General features: G+C 50.3%; 1 protein-coding gene across 1 annotated transcript in view; it reads right to left on the reverse strand.

Annotated features, from left to right (window-relative positions):
• Positions 1-261: 261 nt before the first annotated feature.
• LOC115503971 (protein sidekick-1-like) overlaps positions 262-16,558 on the reverse strand; it is a 351,671-nt gene continuing 335,374 nt past the window's right edge. Inside the window, exons 14-15 of the mRNA XM_030300558.1 lie at positions 3,106-3,253; positions 262-2,149 (exon numbers count right to left, since the gene is read on the reverse strand). Of these exons, the coding sequence (XP_030156418.1) occupies positions 1,771-2,149; positions 3,106-3,253 (527 nt within the window). The 3' untranslated portion in view covers positions 262-1,770. The remainder of the gene's footprint in view (positions 2,150-3,105; positions 3,254-16,558) is intronic.

Raw genomic sequence — 16,558 nt, forward strand, 5'->3', positions numbered from 1 at the left:
ACAGAAGAATGTTTTTAAAGGACATAACCCCTATGCTCCTCTCAAAGAAGCACCCTGCCCATTATTATAAATATTTTATTACTGTGCACACATCCTAACTACTTCTCACGGCCAGAGCCGCGACGGTGATTTATTTCCATTTTGTTCTTCCATGGGCTGTGCTAAGGCTCTGACACAGAGTCTTGTGCCCTGGAGGATGCACACTTGCAAAAAGAGCTGATTTGCAGACCGGAGGATTATTCGGAAATGTTTCCAAGCAAATTTGTTTTGGCATGGGTCTTTAATTTCTGAAAACTTTGATATTCACAGGCCTTGGATAGTGCACCCTCATTTTAGGACTTCCTTGATTTAAACCCCTACAAACACAGATGCCCTCCTTCCCAGCACTCGACTCTCCCAACATATCACAGAAAATCCTTTTAACAGCGGTAATCCCACAAAATGGAGAAATGTGCAGTCCCCGATGGGGACTTGTAACATCAGAGGGGTTTCATTATTAAGCCCCACGCCCCGAGCCTGGTTCTGCAGGCTGACTTTTAAAGTCCTTACTTGGCAGCTGGAGCCTGAGGAACCTTTTCTGTGTGCTCAAGAAAAGAAAGAGGCGGCCGAAATGACAAGCATGTGAAGGGCTGGGTGGAGGGCAAGGCAATGATTTTCATTAGCTGATGAGCATGGGACAAGAGTGACAGCTGAAGTGAGGGCCCAGGAGCGGGCAGGAGACCTGGGTGGGGGGTGGGTGGCCAGCTAGTTTTCTAGAGGGATCTGGGAACCGCCCAGAGCCCACAGGTGCCCCTGTGCCAGGTCTCTTGTTGGAAGGGGGAGGACACTTGGAGGCAGAGTGACCAGAGAGACCCCGAGTGCCGATTCCAGCCCTCCAGCCCCTGTGGGCCGCTAGGGGTCACGCTTAAACCCCTTCAGGTGGATAATGGCCTAGCTTATGTTTAGAGGACAATTCACATGCTTGAGGAAGACTTGAGAATAGCAGGAAGTGTTGGTGATTGGCTAATTATACGTGCACGTGGATAAAGGTGTGATAAATGAATGGATGATTACATAAATATATATTGGAAGGAATGGTCCTCCACATGCAAAGATAATGGAGCTAAAAAAGCTATACCTTCATAACTTCTTACATTTGTCTAAGAAATTACATTTAGCCCCCTGAGACCTTTGTTCACCCATATTTTCTGGTCACACGCTCAGAATGGGCGCCAGAGGCCTGGCATTGGGAGGAAGGGAGTGGCGGACACCCGCTGGGGAGGCTGGGGAGGGACACGCAGTGCATGTCGGTGAACAAACGCGTCCGTGGCTGCACGGTCTGTTGGAAGCGATTTCATAATTATCCTTTGAGGCTGCTTTTCTTTTTCCTGCTTGCTACCGTGTCAACAAACCACTGCAATGATCACATCTGGTGCAATTTCAAAATTAGCAGTAGTTTTGGCAAAAGGGACTCCTCGTCTCAAACCTAGCCAAGATCTGGGAGAGCCCTCTTGACATCCTTAGAAGCCTGACCACCCTCACAAGGCAGAGAAAACAAAGTGGCCACAACGTGGGGCCACATATGGCCTGCAGAAGAGTGAGCTCGGCCTGCACTGTGGTCCAAAACGGGCCGACTTCATTTCTGACATTTAAAAGCTGTGAGATCGCATGTAAAAAGGTAGGTTTTTAAAACATTTCTTTGAAACACTAGAGGGCCTGGCAATACTGAACAACGTGCTAGCCAGCATGGGAACGACTGGCTAATGATTAAATCGGTTGCACTACTGTTAGTTAAAAATTATTACAGTAAATAATGTGTGCCCCTGGATTCACGATGGAAAGCACACCCTGACCCCGACTCATCACGTCCCCCCCTTCAATCTTCCACCAAATGTCACCATCGGTGCAGGGTTCTGGTGTGCACATGCTAGGCCGGATATGCAGACGCTCTCTGCAAGGCCGCCCCCAGCGAAACAGAGCCCTGACGTCGTGACGACAGCCTCGAGCCGGCCAAGCACAGGCTACTCGCCTGAGGATGTACCCGCGCAGCACCCCGTTGTGCTCCGTCTCTGGGGGCGGCTGCCACTGGACCATGATGGACTGATTGGTACGCCCGCTGGCCACGATATTCTTCGGGGGAGCGCTGGGCGGCTCTTCGGGCAACACCAACCTAGGCATAAAATATGGGCAGGGAGAGACAGATCGGCATCCGAAACAAAGGGTCCCCATCTGCATTCTCTGTCTCACTGAATCTGGAGCCCAACTACTTTAGAAAATCGAGGGATGAACCGAGCAAAGCACACGGCTGATCCTGCTAGCAGGACAGGCAGGAAGCGGGTACAGCGAAGGCAACGTAACGGAAAACCGGCTACGCGAGCACCAGGGCAGGCGCAGGAGGTGACCTGACTCTGTCTGAAGGAGCGGCACCTCCGCCCGGGAAGGGATCGCAAGCCCGAGCGGGCCAGTCTGCAGGCCCACAGCCCGAGACTCCTTCCACATTGCTTTTCATTTGGCTCTTTTGACATTTCTCACATCACACGCCCACATTTTGAAAAAAGTCATTGAGCGCTCAATCATGCCATGATTCGGGCCCCGCGAACGCTCAGCGGGTTGGGGAGGGCACGCAGGAATGTGTGGATGGGAGGAAGCCATTTTCGCAGGTCACATCTGAATGGGCTTCCACAGCAGCCGCCCCAGGGCCGGGGAGTGGCAGGGCCACTCGGGGATGCGACGAGCCCGGCCCGGTGTTTACCTGTCCCAACAGCGGCACCAGCTCCCTTCGTGCTGGTGGCCGGGGTAGACAGAGGGCGCAGAAACACCGTCGGCTGTGCACTGCATGTATGCAGAGGCCTGTGCGATCCGGGACGATCTGTGTCGGCCCCGCCAGGGCACCAGGGAAGTCTAAGAAACTTCCCTCAGAGCGATTAGGGAGAACCCCGCTAGGCCAACACACGAGGGACTGTGTTTCTCTCTTGGTTACAGTAATTCCTGCCCACGTTGTGGCCAACGTCGCTAAGGGGGCAGGGTGGTTACTTGGATCTATTTCCTCCTCCTAACTGGACGTTCCGTCTTGTTTCCAGGCCCGAGCTGCCCCTCGTCACCACGGAGGGCCGCGCGCTCACACACCTGCTCGTCTCTGCGCTGTACTGACCCTTGCCCACTTGATTCACGGCACACACCCTGAACTGATAGGTGCGAGCTGGAGTCAGGCCGCGCACGGTGACGCCTGTCATCTCGGGGCCGACGTTTGACAGATGCACTTTCCACGGAGAGTCTGAAAGAATGAGCAAAATGAAATCAGAACCATACGAGCACACGTCTGAATGATAACAAGTGAAGGCGAAACGCGTCCCCATAAAGTTCTCTCATCTGCTTTCCTGGGCAGAGAGAGCAGACAGCCCCGTGTGACAGAAGTGGAAACCAAGGCTCGTGGCCACATGGCTAACAGCCGGTAGCCTGTGGGCCTGGCGTGAAACTCGGGGGCCCCCTCCAAGCCCAGCGTACCTCCCGTCGTCCCCCATGCTGCTGTCAACAAGTGAAGGAATTTTTTTGCTCAAACTGCATGTGGCAGTTTAAACGCAACCAAAATATTCCTCGCTCCTGCGCTCTCTGTCAGCTCACACGGTTAGGCAGATTGCAGATTTGTCTCCCAGAAAAGGATGCCGCACATGTCACCAAATGATAAATAAAAACTATATTCATTAACATTTTAATAAAAGAGGAAATGAGCATGATAAAGACAGATGGGCTGTGCATTTTGCAACCCATCTGCGTGGCGGCCCATTACAGCACCGCACCCCTGAGCGGCTTTGGCTGGAGGGAGGCGTAATGAAATTCGCAGCGAGTTTAGGATATCTTTGCACCCAGCCCGCGGGCAGGTGCGCAAGAGCGACTCCGTCAGCCAAATGGGCCCTCGCCTGGACGGCTTCAGGGGATTCTGCTGGGCTCCTACACCTTTGTAGGATTTTTTTTTTTTTTTTTTTTTTTTTTAGCAGAATTAAACACGCTTTTTGGCCCCATCGTTTCACAGAATGACGCCCCGGAATAAACAAGACCTGGCAGCGTATTTGAACACCCACTGTCGCTTCTCATTTGGAATCGTCAGGACGCCAGAACTGCATTTTCAAGTTATCAGTGAAGTGAAATGGGGAGGTCGGAGAGGGGGCTTCTTGCGGAAATCAAATTGTCTGCCTTGTTCCTTGGAAGAGGTGCCAAAGTCCCTCCCTCTCACCCACACCGGAGATGGTCAGAGAGGCGAGGCATGATTTCCGCGATGGCGTCAGGCGAGGCTCACGTTGCCGACGCTGCGGGCTGTGGGCATGCTCCACACACAGCAGAAGAACCCAAGGACGAGACGCTCAGGACTCACAAGTCTGTGCCGGGAGCGCATCGGAAATACACGCTGGGTCCTTGGGAGTCACCACGAAGTAGCTACAAACCGCTTCACAACGAAATGAGGCTCTCGAGGGCAGCCCGCGTGGACGCTCACAGGGAGCTGTCTACTGCTAAGCTGGAGTTAGCTGATCCCCCACCAAAAAAGTTACGCTGCTCTGCAGCACGAAGCCAGTTGGGCTACAAAGGCTGAATCTTTTTTAATTATTTCAAATAAAGCTGCTTCCAAAAATGGCTTTCTGGGAACGCGGTCCTCACCACCAGCTGGGCATTTCAGTGTTCTTGGCCTTTGATTCTCGGTGATATAGGTAATCTATGCTTGATGAAGGTCCCCCCTCTTTATGTTTCCTTAAAACTGCCACGTGTGCATCCCCAGTTAACTCCAGAAGACCTCACACCAACTTGCCTTTGTGCTTTGGGAGTCTGAGACCCTTCTAGAAGCACCAAATGGCTCGTGGTGATCCGGTTCGCTAAGCAGGCTCCTGTACAGAAAACAGCCATTTGTCCACACGGCCCGTGGAAGAGGCTTCTGTCGCATCCACGTAACTGGACTTGGTTGGGGAGCAGGGCCCGTCCCTGCCAAGTCACAGTCCAGTGGAGATAGTTTTCATTCTGAAGACAACACACACAGGTGTCCACGGCTGGCCACCACTCTTTCACGTACAGGTGTCTATTTCTGTTTGAGTTTCTTCTGTAAAAAGGGTGGGGGGGGGGCGAGGTCAAACCACAGTGAGACCCACCTCCCACCCAGGGGACGGCCACTCTACAGAAAGCAGAGAATGGCCTGGGTGGGTGAGGACGGAGAGAGGCTGGGACCCGTGTGCTGATGGTGGGATGCGCAATCGTGCACCTGCTGGGGAAGACAGTATGGAGGCTCCTCTAAAGACTAAAAACAGAACTGCCATTTGGTGCAGCTGTTCCACTTCAAAATATAAACCCCAAAGAGCTGAAAGGAGGGGCTCAAAGAGCTATTTGTTATAAGCCATCTTAACAGCAGTATTCACAACAACCAAAAGGTGGGAGCAGCCATAGCGTCCGTGGATGGATGGATGGATGGATGGATGGATGGATGGATGGACCAAACGTGGTCTCTCCGTGCACTGAAATACTATTTAGCCTTGATAAAGAAAGAAAGAAAGAAAGAAAAGAAAGAAAGAAAAGAAAGAAAGGAAAGAAAGGAAAGGAAGAAAGAAAAGCAATTCAAACACATACTCCAACACAGTAAGCCTTGAAAATAAGGCAGTCACGACAGACACACAGTGTAGGATTCCACCTATATGAGGTCCCTGGAGGAGTCAGATTCGCAGACACAAGGTCGAACGGCAGCTGCCAGGGGTGGATGGAGGGGGGAGACTGGGGAGTCCCGTTTTAATGGGGTACAGGGTTCCAGTTTTTCCAGATGAAAAGAATTCTGGAGATTGGCGGTACAATTGAGTGTACTTTAACACCACTGAATTGTGCATTTAAAACTGGTTAAGACAGCAGATTTTATGTTATGCATATATTACCGCAATTAAACATTTGTTTAAATGGTAAAAAAAAAAAAAAAAAAAAAAATGGGGGAATAACACAACTCCCAAGACAGTCATGGTGAAGAAGAGACGCGCACTGATGCCTCCAGCACAAAGGCCTGGCCTGCGGTGGATCCCAGTGCTGGACATCCGGTCCCCCTCCCACCGTCCCCTTCACCCTTCCCACCTTCCCCTCCCTGTCCTGTGCCCCCGACGACCTGCCTGGCAGGGCTGGGCTCTTTCTTACTCATGGGGCGATCCCCCTGTTCTTCTCATGGGGGCAGCTCTAGGCCACCTCTCTGTCTGGACCCTGCAGCAACCCTTGCCTCTGTGTCCTGAGTCACAAGGCTCCACACCTGGGCAGACCTTCCCTTTGGAAACTTCCTCCCGGACTGCTCTAATTCGAGAGTGCCGCCTACTCGAATTAGAGCGGCACCTGACTGACGCGGTGCTCGATAAAACGTCCTTTCTCTCCTCCTTCTTTTTCCGTAGAGCCTGTCAGTAAGCGGACGGCTCACCTGCTCGGTCAGGTAAACCGTATGGTGCAGTTCAGAAGGGGGCAGAGTAGAAGGACGGTGGGGGAGCCCGCGGACTGAGACGGTGAGTGTCGGCATGGGGGTGCGGGGCAGGGGCACCCCCTGCCTTGCCCGCCCAGGTGCCTTCCCTCCCAGATTCTGCCCCGGTGGGATCTGCTCCTTCACTCGGAGTATAAACAACTCCTCAAGTGGTAAACCCCATCCGGTGGATCTGCTGATGACAGGCAACAGGGCCTATTAGTCTGCCCTGGTACCCTGGGGTCCCGCTCAGTTGCGGGCTGCATACAGAGCTCTTTATTTATTCTTTTCCTTCTTCCTACTAGAAGATTAAAGGTCTGGCAGGAAGAGAGATTAAACCGAGCACTAATACAATGAACCTGATCCTCTCACAGGCACTCTGATTGTACCAAAAAAGTAGTTGGGAAGGATTTGCTCTTCACAAGCCTCTGAGCTGCAAGCTTGCGAGACTGTTAAATTTAAATAGCAGGTCTGCTCCTGACAATCCATAAGCAAAATCCCGTTAAAAGGTTCTCCTCCAGTCCTCAGAAAAAAAGACTACAAGATGCTGTCGGAGGGGCTGGAATGTAGAGGAGTCTTTGATAAAGGAAACCATCCCATAAAAGTTACAATAGCTTTTTCCTCCCTTCAGGGATGCCTCCGCCCTCTGATCTAGAAGCCTAAGGAATTTCAGTCTTCCCCAGTCGGGCTATGAAACAGACCTCTGCTCCACAAAGAGCGTCACTGATCTTCCTGTTACCTTCAAGTGCCCAGAACCCCCGAGGAGGTCACCGCTCCTTCGCCCTGTCTACTGGTGAAAAAGCTGGTGGCTTTCGACCTTCACAAATGTACTGGGAGCCTTCTCCAATAAAAAAAGAGCATTATCATGTTCTGAATCAAAGGTATCTTAGGAAGGGAAATACTGTTTTCAAAGAAAAATTCATTGCCACAAGAACCATTATTATTAATGCCCGAGGTCTATATGGCCGCTGGCGGTCTGGAAGCGGGTTGCATCTGTAGGCACGTGGATCTTCTTGGTGAGAAGGCATCATCTCCTCTCTGACAGTTGAGGAAACCAAGACTCAGGGAACACAGAAACAACTCCTCCCAAACCTTACAGGCTGTCACTTCCCAGACGGTGGGGACGGATCAAACACCACTAAAGGCAGAGGAGCTGGGCTTCCAGCATCTCCTTGGGAGTGAGTGGGAAGTACCCAGCAGATGCCCAGGCAACCCCTGACACACACACACACACACACACACACACACACACACACACACACTCTCTCTCTCTCCTCTCTCTCTCTCCTCTCTCTCTCTCTCTTCTCTCAGAGAACGCGCAAAGCCAAAGCCGAATGCAAATTCACTCCAGTCTCTGGGCATAAAGGAGATGCAGGAACGCATTAAATGACACCACATGGAAGCAATCAGCCAAGCCCCGGACTTGGGACATTCTACAGGACAGACGCCCTGGCCTCTGTACCAGGCGAGGGCAGAGGAAAGGGGGGTGAGGCTCTTGTTGATGAAGCAATGGACGGACCTCATTTGGATCTGGATTTGGATTCAAAAGAATCAACTGTGAAAAGTCATTAAAAAAAAAGAAAGCATTTGAAGATGACAAAAGGAAATGAAAATACATCCCATGCTCATGGATTAGAAGAACAAATGCTGTTAAAATGTCTGTACTACCCAAAGCAATCTATACATTTAATGCAATTCCACCAGCACTTTTCACAGAGCTAGAACAAACATCCTAAAATTTGTATGGAACCACAGAAGACCCCGAACAGCCGAAGCAATCTTGAAAAAGAAGAGCAAAGCTGAGGCATCACATTTCTGGAACTCAAGGTATATTACTAACCTGTAGTGATCAAGACAGTAACGGTCCCGGCAGAAAAGAGACACAAAGATCAATAGGAACGGAATAGAAAACCCAGAAATGAACCCACAACTCTATGGTCAACTGATCTTTGACAAGCAGGAAAGGACATCCAGAGGAAAAAAGACAGTCTCTTCAACAAACGGTGCTGGGAAAACTGGACACAACATGCAGAAGAATGAAAGTGGACCACTTTCTCACACCATACACAAAAATAAACTCAAAATGGAGTAAGGACCTAAATGTGAGACATTTAACCACTATTTAACCACTAAAATTCTAAAGGAGAACAGAGGCAACAACCTCTTTGACCTCGGCCGCAGCAACTTACTCAACACGTCTCCGGAGGCAAGGGAAACAAAAGCAAAAATGAACTACTGGGACCTCATCAAATAAAAAACTTCTGCACTGCAAAGGAAACAATCAGCAAAACTAAAAGGCAACCGAGGAATGGGAGAAGATATTTGCAAAAGACATATCTGATAAAGGGTTAGCATCCAAAATCTATAAAGAACTTACAAAACTCAACACAAAAAAACCCCAGTTTGAAAATGGGTGGAAGACATGAATAGACATTTTTCCAAAGAAGACATCCAGATGGCTAAACAGACACATGAAAAGATGCTCAAGATCGCTCATCATCACGGAAATACAAATCAAAACGACAATGAGATACCAACTGACACATGTCAGAATGGCTAAAATTAACAACTCAGGCAACAACAGACGTGGCGAGGATGCGGACAAAGAGGAACACTGTTACTCTGTCAGTGGAAAGCAAACTGGTGCAGCCACTCTGGACAACAGTATGGAGGTTCCTCAAAAAGTTAAGAATAGAACTATCCTATGGTCCAGCAATGGCATACTAGGTATTATCAAAGGATACAAAAACACTGATTCAAAGAGATGTATGCACCCGATGTTACAGCACTATCTATAATAGCCAGATTATGTAAGAGCCCAAGGTCCATCAATGATGAACAGATAAAGAAGATGTGGTTTATATGTACAATGGAATACTACTTGGCAATGAAAAAGAAGGAAATCCTGCCATTTGCAATGGCATGGATGGAGTTAGAGAGCATAATGCTAAGTGAAACAAGTCAGTCAGAGACAAATACCATATGACTGCACTCACATTGTGGAATTTAAGAAACAAAATAAAGAAACCTAGAGCGGGGGAGAGAAAAACCAAGAAACAGACTCTTAACTATAGAGAAAAAACCAAGGGTTGATGGAGGGAGGAGAGTGAGTGGGTGATGGGCTAGATGGGTGATGGGGATTGTGGAAGGCACTGGTGATGAACACCAGGTATTACGTGTAAGTGATGAATCACTAAATTCTACACCTGAAACTAATATTACACTTTAGGTTAACGAACCGGAATTTGAAGAAAGACATTTTAAAAAAGCAACTAGAGACATTTAAATATGGACTGAGTATAAGATGATATTAAGGATTACCACTAATCTTGTTGGGTGTGATGTCCTTTACTTGAGCTATGTAGTGAATCACTTAAGGTTGAAATGACGTAACGTCTGGGATTTTCTTAAAAATCCTCTAGCAGAACAAACAAACAAGGTGGGGACTTGATGAAACAAATACGGTAATATGCAAATGGTACTGACGGTGAACACAGGAACGAATATCCTGGACCTTTGTGTATACGTAGCACTTTTCATAATAAGAAGTTCCTAGAAAGTGACTGTTTTGTCACAACATTGCCAGCACTGAGCACTGTGACCGTATTAAGTCAGACATTTGGTAGATGAAATGTGCGATTTCACTGATGCTTTGCCTTGGAGTGTTTCATATTATGAGAATGCGCGTTCTTGCATTAAAACAACTTCCCCTAGGTCACAGAGCAAGTTAAGTGGAAGAATTAAGATGCAAATTTTATTCTTTTCCTAATTCGAATTCCAGTGCTCTTTTGGCTGCAACAGTCTGAGTATTGATTGTGTCTCCTAAAATATAAGCTTCAGGTTGGAATAAGAATGGCTACCCTTTCAAGGAGCCGCCCACAGGATGAACTGCACCAGAATCCGTTTTGCTCACTGGTAGATCCCGGGCACTACAAGAGTGCCCCACGTGAAGCAGGAACCCAATAGATATTTGTTCAGCGAAAGCACCTGCCACGTCCTGGGCACTCTGGGTAACCGGGTCACACGCTGAACCTTCACAGTAACCTCATGGCATTTATGATCATCCTCTTGCTCATGCAAGGAAAGGAGGCACTGACCCACGGATCACGATCTGGTCCTTCCACCGTGGGGGCAACTCCCAGACGGAGGCAACTTTGTTCTTTCGATGTCTCTCTACTGGTCATAATGAGTGTTAAAGCTCGCAAGTCAAGGGCTTGGTCACAGAGATGACCCAGGAGCAGAGCTATGCTCCTGGCCCAAAGCCTTCGAGGGTTCAGTCATGTGGCTCTCCTTCCCCACACAGGGCTGTTTAGACACTAAGTGGAAGTTCTCTGGGCTTCTTGGTAAGGGCGGGCGCTTGGATGACGCTGCACTTCCCGGTGCTTAAAGCTTTAGCCTCTCCAGCACCCACAGCGATAAGGTGCGTTGATGCCCCTCCCCACTACGTGAAGGGAAAGGAATGGCACTTTGCTTCGTGCTCTTCCTTCCGGAACCCCAAAATGCTGGTCTAGTCATCAGAAAAATATCCACAAACCCCAACCTGGTGATGTCCTACAAAACACCTGAGCATCAGTCCTCAAGGCTGTGAAGGTCGTCACAAGTCTGAGAAACTGTCCTGCTAAGAGGAGGCTAAGGAGACACAGCGGCTAAATGTGGTGTGGTGGCCTGGACGGGGTCCAGGGACAGAAGAAAGACATTCGTGAAAAACTGAAGGAATCCTGAATAAAGCACGGACTTTAGGTAATGATAATACGTCAACATTCGTTCATGAATTGTGAGGCAGGTACCACACAGATGCAAGATGTCATAATAGGGGAAACAGCGTATGGGGCTTTTGGAAATTCTCTGTCTTCACAATACTTCTGGAAACCTAAAACTCCTCTAAAATAAATCGCAAGAGAAGAAAAGTCCTGTCAGAGAGTTGGTGAGAACCAGGAAGGAGAGGGCAAGCTGTGGCACACAGCGCAGGACTCGCGTGGGAAGGCCCTGTGTGGCGTGCAGGAGAAGACAGCCGTGTGTGTGAGTTCACACGGGGAGGCCCGGATGGCGGACTCAGAGCCTTTGCAGAACAGAGTTTCAGGCCACCGTGATCGTTCCCGACGCTGGAGCCCTGGAGGACGGGCCGTCCCAGATGTGGCTCACTGGCATCTCTCAGTGTCTGGGGGGCCTGCTGGCTTTGGGGGTTAGTGACAACAAGGGGCCAGGTCCCCCACAGCTGTAAACAGTCATCACTGAATGTCCGCAGGGTAGGAGGCTAGCGTCAGCTCCGGGAGTCGGAAGGACGGAGGGACCTTGGGCTCAGCCCGCACCTGCACTGGCCCTGCCCAAGGCCCGCAGAAGCCCTTTAGGTTTTGAATAGATTACCATAACAAGGGCTCCAAAATTACTGAGCCATACAAATCCTGAGACCACCCAGGGAACCTTATGCCCAGGAAGTAATACAAAAAGGTTGGAAAAAAAGACAGCAGAGAAAAGTAGGGACGAGGGGAAGGAGAGAGAAAGGAGAGACGGGGAGAAAGGAGGGTAGAGAACGAGAGACGAAGAGAGAAGGTAGACAGAGAGAGGAGAGAGAAGGGAGAGACACACAGAGAAAGGAGGGACAGAAGACGGACAGACAGGATACATTAATTATATTAAATATATGTACAATATAAGTTATACATAAATTATATATGTATATATAAATTATAATTATATACGCATATATGAATTATATATATAATTACATATAAATTGTGTATATAAATTATTTATATATAAAAATACATCATAGAAAGTACGAATTCATTAACGAAAATCTGGAAAAGAGTAAGAGAAGAAAATGAAACAAAATAGGCATAGATCCATTCTACAGTCTTTTAAAACGGTTTTCAAGATTTTTTGAGTGCTTTGTGCAATTATTTTCAAGCTTCTCGGAGAGCAGTCCGCCCTACGTGTCGGCGTCCAGCTCACTGAGCTGCGGGATTGAGTGTGGCGGGACGGCTACCGTTTGCTCCCCTACATTGAAGCTCCCGCCGTCCCGTGAGAGAAGCGCGGTTTCAGAGCCTAGCCCGGGCCCAGTGAGCTGGCGCCCCAGGCCCCTCTCCCACTCAGGAGGCAAGCATGCCCGGCGTCAAGCAGCGGTTTCTCTCGGCCTATTCAAAGGTCCTGTGGACACCGGGAGAGAGGCAGGAATGCTAACTAGTCCTGCAGAGGTCAGGAAGATCCTTGTGCGGGGCTCTGGTTAGAACTGATCACCAGAACGGCGAGACTCGAATCAGTGGGGACGCCGCAGCGGCCCGTTTGTGTCAGTTGGTGGAGAATCTTCAGCACGGACACTCTGGAAAGGACACGACCAGGTCCTCGGGATGGACGGGACTCCACCGGGGTGGCACACATCTAGCACAGGTGTCAAAGAACGCTGTGGCTCGGGCCTGCTGTGGCGACCCCGGGAGATAAGGCTGAGGCCTCGGCAGGGCCGGCCATAATCCGCCAGGCTTGGCCGGGGCCGAAAGACACAGACCTGAGTCAGGGAACTTCACTAGACCGGGACAGGGCGGGAAGCAGGCGGCTGCTGCCCAGCCAGGACGAAACCCCAAGGAGCAGACAGGTGAAGTACGGTGTGGTTCCCCACCTGGGGAGGGTTCCGTGCCAGACGTCCCCCGAGAAACAAGCAAGCGTGTGGGGCTGGATGGGAAAAAATGCACCGAGTTTGGCCTTCGAAGTTAAGAACAAAAGCACCGAGCATTTGGGAAGTAAATGAATCTCCCTCCCTCACTAGGGAACATGGCCAAGGCAATGACGGGAAAGGCTTTGGGACCTTACATGGTTCACGTCTGAGGGACTGGGGCCTCTGAACTGTGGGTAAGACCCCAAATGTGCCTGAGGCTCGGGTCCAAAAGGGGACACACACTCCCGGCGAGGGCCTGAACTGGAGAAGCCATTTGCTTCGGAGAGGTGGAAGGAAGCCAGGAAGGCTGGGAGCAGGGATTGGACAAACCCAGAAGCGTCGGGGGAACCGAGCTGCGGGCAGGAGCCATACCGTGACGGTGGCAGTGCACCCCCCACGACGGACAGCTCAAACCCTGGCTGGCAGGTGACAGGGTGGAACTGGGGGGCCCTCTCCGCATAAAAGGGGCCCCCAGCTTTAGGGAAGACACATCCTAGGGCCACTGGTATTCTGCACTGAGTGGTCACAAGGGGCAGACCTGTGCATCAATTTGCATCGGTGTGGGACAGGCTTGGGAAGGGCCCCCCACGAGGTGAGCAGAGGCTGTGGGAGCCTCTGTGGGCTCCCTGCCCACCTCCACATCTTGTGGAGTACAGAGAGAGAGAACCCCCAAGCCCTCCACCTCAGCCCCTCTCTGGGCCTATGACACAGCAGGATAACAAAGATCAGTAAATATCTGGGACACTGGGACAGTAAAATCCTGCATGGATTTTAAAATGGGAGCAAACGCCCTTAACGCGAGGTTCCGTATGCAAAAGCCCAAAGAAAAATGAGCTGAGCCATAAAATACTTCCTAACGACTCTGAGGCTGTTAGAAAATACCTGTATGAGCTACGTTTCGAAGACGGCATTCAAACGATTTGAAGCACAGAGAACAAAGTCTCAGCAACTTGGGCAAGCAAAACGGCACAAAGCCATTGGCTTTTAAGTGCGTCATCGCAAGCGGGGATGAAGATGTTCGATATACTGTGTAGTGACAGTCGGGAGCGGCTTCCACACGGAAGCAAATGAGCTCGTGGGGAGCAGTGCGCAAGACAGCTGCCCGGCCCTGCCTGAAAAGACTCTGTGGCCACAGAAGAAAGAGCTGAGCCACACGGCCTCGAGATCCTCTCTGCGGAGGAAGAAGGACCCTTTCCGCCTCTCCTAACGATGCCGGGAAGGGGCTCGGGAGAGGCCCTGGGCCCCAGAGAATGCCCTCCAAAAGCTAGCCTCCGACCAGCCGTGGACGTGAGGTGCCCCACTCAAGAAAGCAGTGGCCACTAGAACGTTCTCTACTCGAGAAAAGACACGCCGCCTGTGGGAAATCGCCACCTCAACCCCAAAGCATCATCTCAAACCCAGCACGCTCCGGCCAGGCTGGCCGATCATCCCCCCAGACTGACGCCTCAGTGCGGGCTTGCAGCCCTCCGGCCCAGACCCGGGGTTCCCGGCCGCCCTTGGCCCCCTTCCTTCCAGGGAACTCAGCCATCAGTTCAGAAAAAGCAACCTCCCTGCTCTCTCCTTCCGCCTCTGAACCTCACACCACCACAGCCAGGTCCATCCACCAGCTCCTAGATGCGCTCACATGGCGTCGCTCAATGACTTTGCATGGCTCTCTATGGTTTAGGACTTTGGTCTGGCACCACTTGGTCCCTCTGTGTGCGGGCATGTGTGTGTGTGTGTGTGAGTGTGCACGTGCGCACACGTGTGCGGTCTGCTTTTATTTTTTTTAAGTTTATCTATTTATTTTGAGAGAGAGAGCATGAACAGGGACAAGCCAGAGAAAGAGAGAGAGAGAATCTGAAGCAGGCTCCACACAGAGCCTGAGGTGGGGCTCAAACTCACAAAGTGAGATCATGACCGGAGCCCAAACCAAGAGTCAGACGCTTAACCGACTGAACCGCCCAGGTGCCCCTGGAGGTCTGCTGCTTTTAAAGAAGATTTAAACATCGTTAAGTGAAAATACACATAAAATTGGATATAAAGTGAAAATAAAAACACAAATCCAAAATCACGAAGGAGGGGAAGACAGAGGGATGTTGGGAGCACCCGGGATGACTCAGGTATCCAGCTAAGCACTCAGTTTAGCTTCAGGCTTCCTGGAGGCCAAAGGAAAAAGCACCGCGCTGGATGGCAGAGTTTGAAAAGAAAGCTGCGGAAGTGCTCAGGAGAAACAGACATGTCTTCACGGCAGAGATGCCGGCCGCAGGGACGACTCTGCCCGAGAGACACGGAGACGCAGACGTGTTCTTCCAACCTCATGTTTCTTCTGGCACGTCTTCGGCAAAGAGCAAGTACGGTATTAACTTGAGGGAGACAGTGTTCCTTTCCAAGTTAAGGAAAAATACATTAACTTCAACCTTGAGGCTCAGGCACCTCATGTGGTGATGGTGACCAAGTTCCCCACCGCGTCACCTCTGAAAGGCGCATAGAGGACGGTCCTCCGGGAATCTGTGTCAGGGCCGTGGAGCTGCGGGATGCTCGTGTGTGGAAGGTGTAGGGCATTGCTAAGTGGAATGTTGGTATTTTAGGAATAATTTGCTTAGAAAGAATACATTTCCATAAAAATTTAAAAAATCAGAAGAACCGCGAATGGGAGGAGGAATGTATTAAACGATGAAAAACTTGTTTCAAATCAATATCATATTCATTTCTACGAATTTCAGGAACAGGCCAATCCAACGTATGGAGGAGGAGGGCTGCCGAGTGCCTGCCCTTGCCGGAGACAGACTGTGGAGAAGGGTCAGGAGGGAACCTCCCCGTCTGTGGAAACATTTCGTATCTCATTTGCGGTATGAGCTATGTGCTGTGCATGTATTTGTAAAACTCGCTTAAGATCTCTGCATTTCATAATATGTAAATTATGCATCAATAAGCAACCAAAAGTCAATATCATGTATAACAATAAAACCCTGGTAGATATTCCACTGAGATCAGAGAGTGAAAGAGAGGCACTACTGTGCTGATTATTCTTTTAAATTATTCTAACCCTGTAAGTTTTGTTTTATTTTATTTTTAATTTAATTTTATTTCAGAGAGAGAAAAGGAGAGAGCATGAGTGGGGGAGAGGGGCAGAGGGAGACAATATCTCAAGCAGGATCCACGCTGTGTGCAGAGCACAAGGCGGGGCTCGATCCCACGACCCAGGGATCATGACCTGAGGTGAAATCAAGAGTCAGATGCTCAACTGACCGAGCCACCCAGGCGCCCCTACCCTGTGAGATTATTTTTTTTAAAACACAGGAAACCGGGGCGCCTGGGTGGCGCAGTCGGTTAAGCGTCCGACTTCAGCCAGGTCACGATCTCGCGGTCCGTGAGTTCGAGCCCCACGTCAGGCTCTGGGCTGATGGCTCAGAGCCTGGAGCCTGTTTCCGATTCTGTGTCTCCCTCTCTCTGCCCCTCCCCCGTTCATGCTCTGTCTCTCTCTGTCCCAA

This window comes from Lynx canadensis, chromosome E3 (genome assembly GCF_007474595.2).
Source record: "Lynx canadensis isolate LIC74 chromosome E3, mLynCan4.pri.v2, whole genome shotgun sequence".
In the NCBI taxonomy this organism is placed as follows: domain Eukaryota; kingdom Metazoa; phylum Chordata; class Mammalia; order Carnivora; family Felidae; genus Lynx; species Lynx canadensis.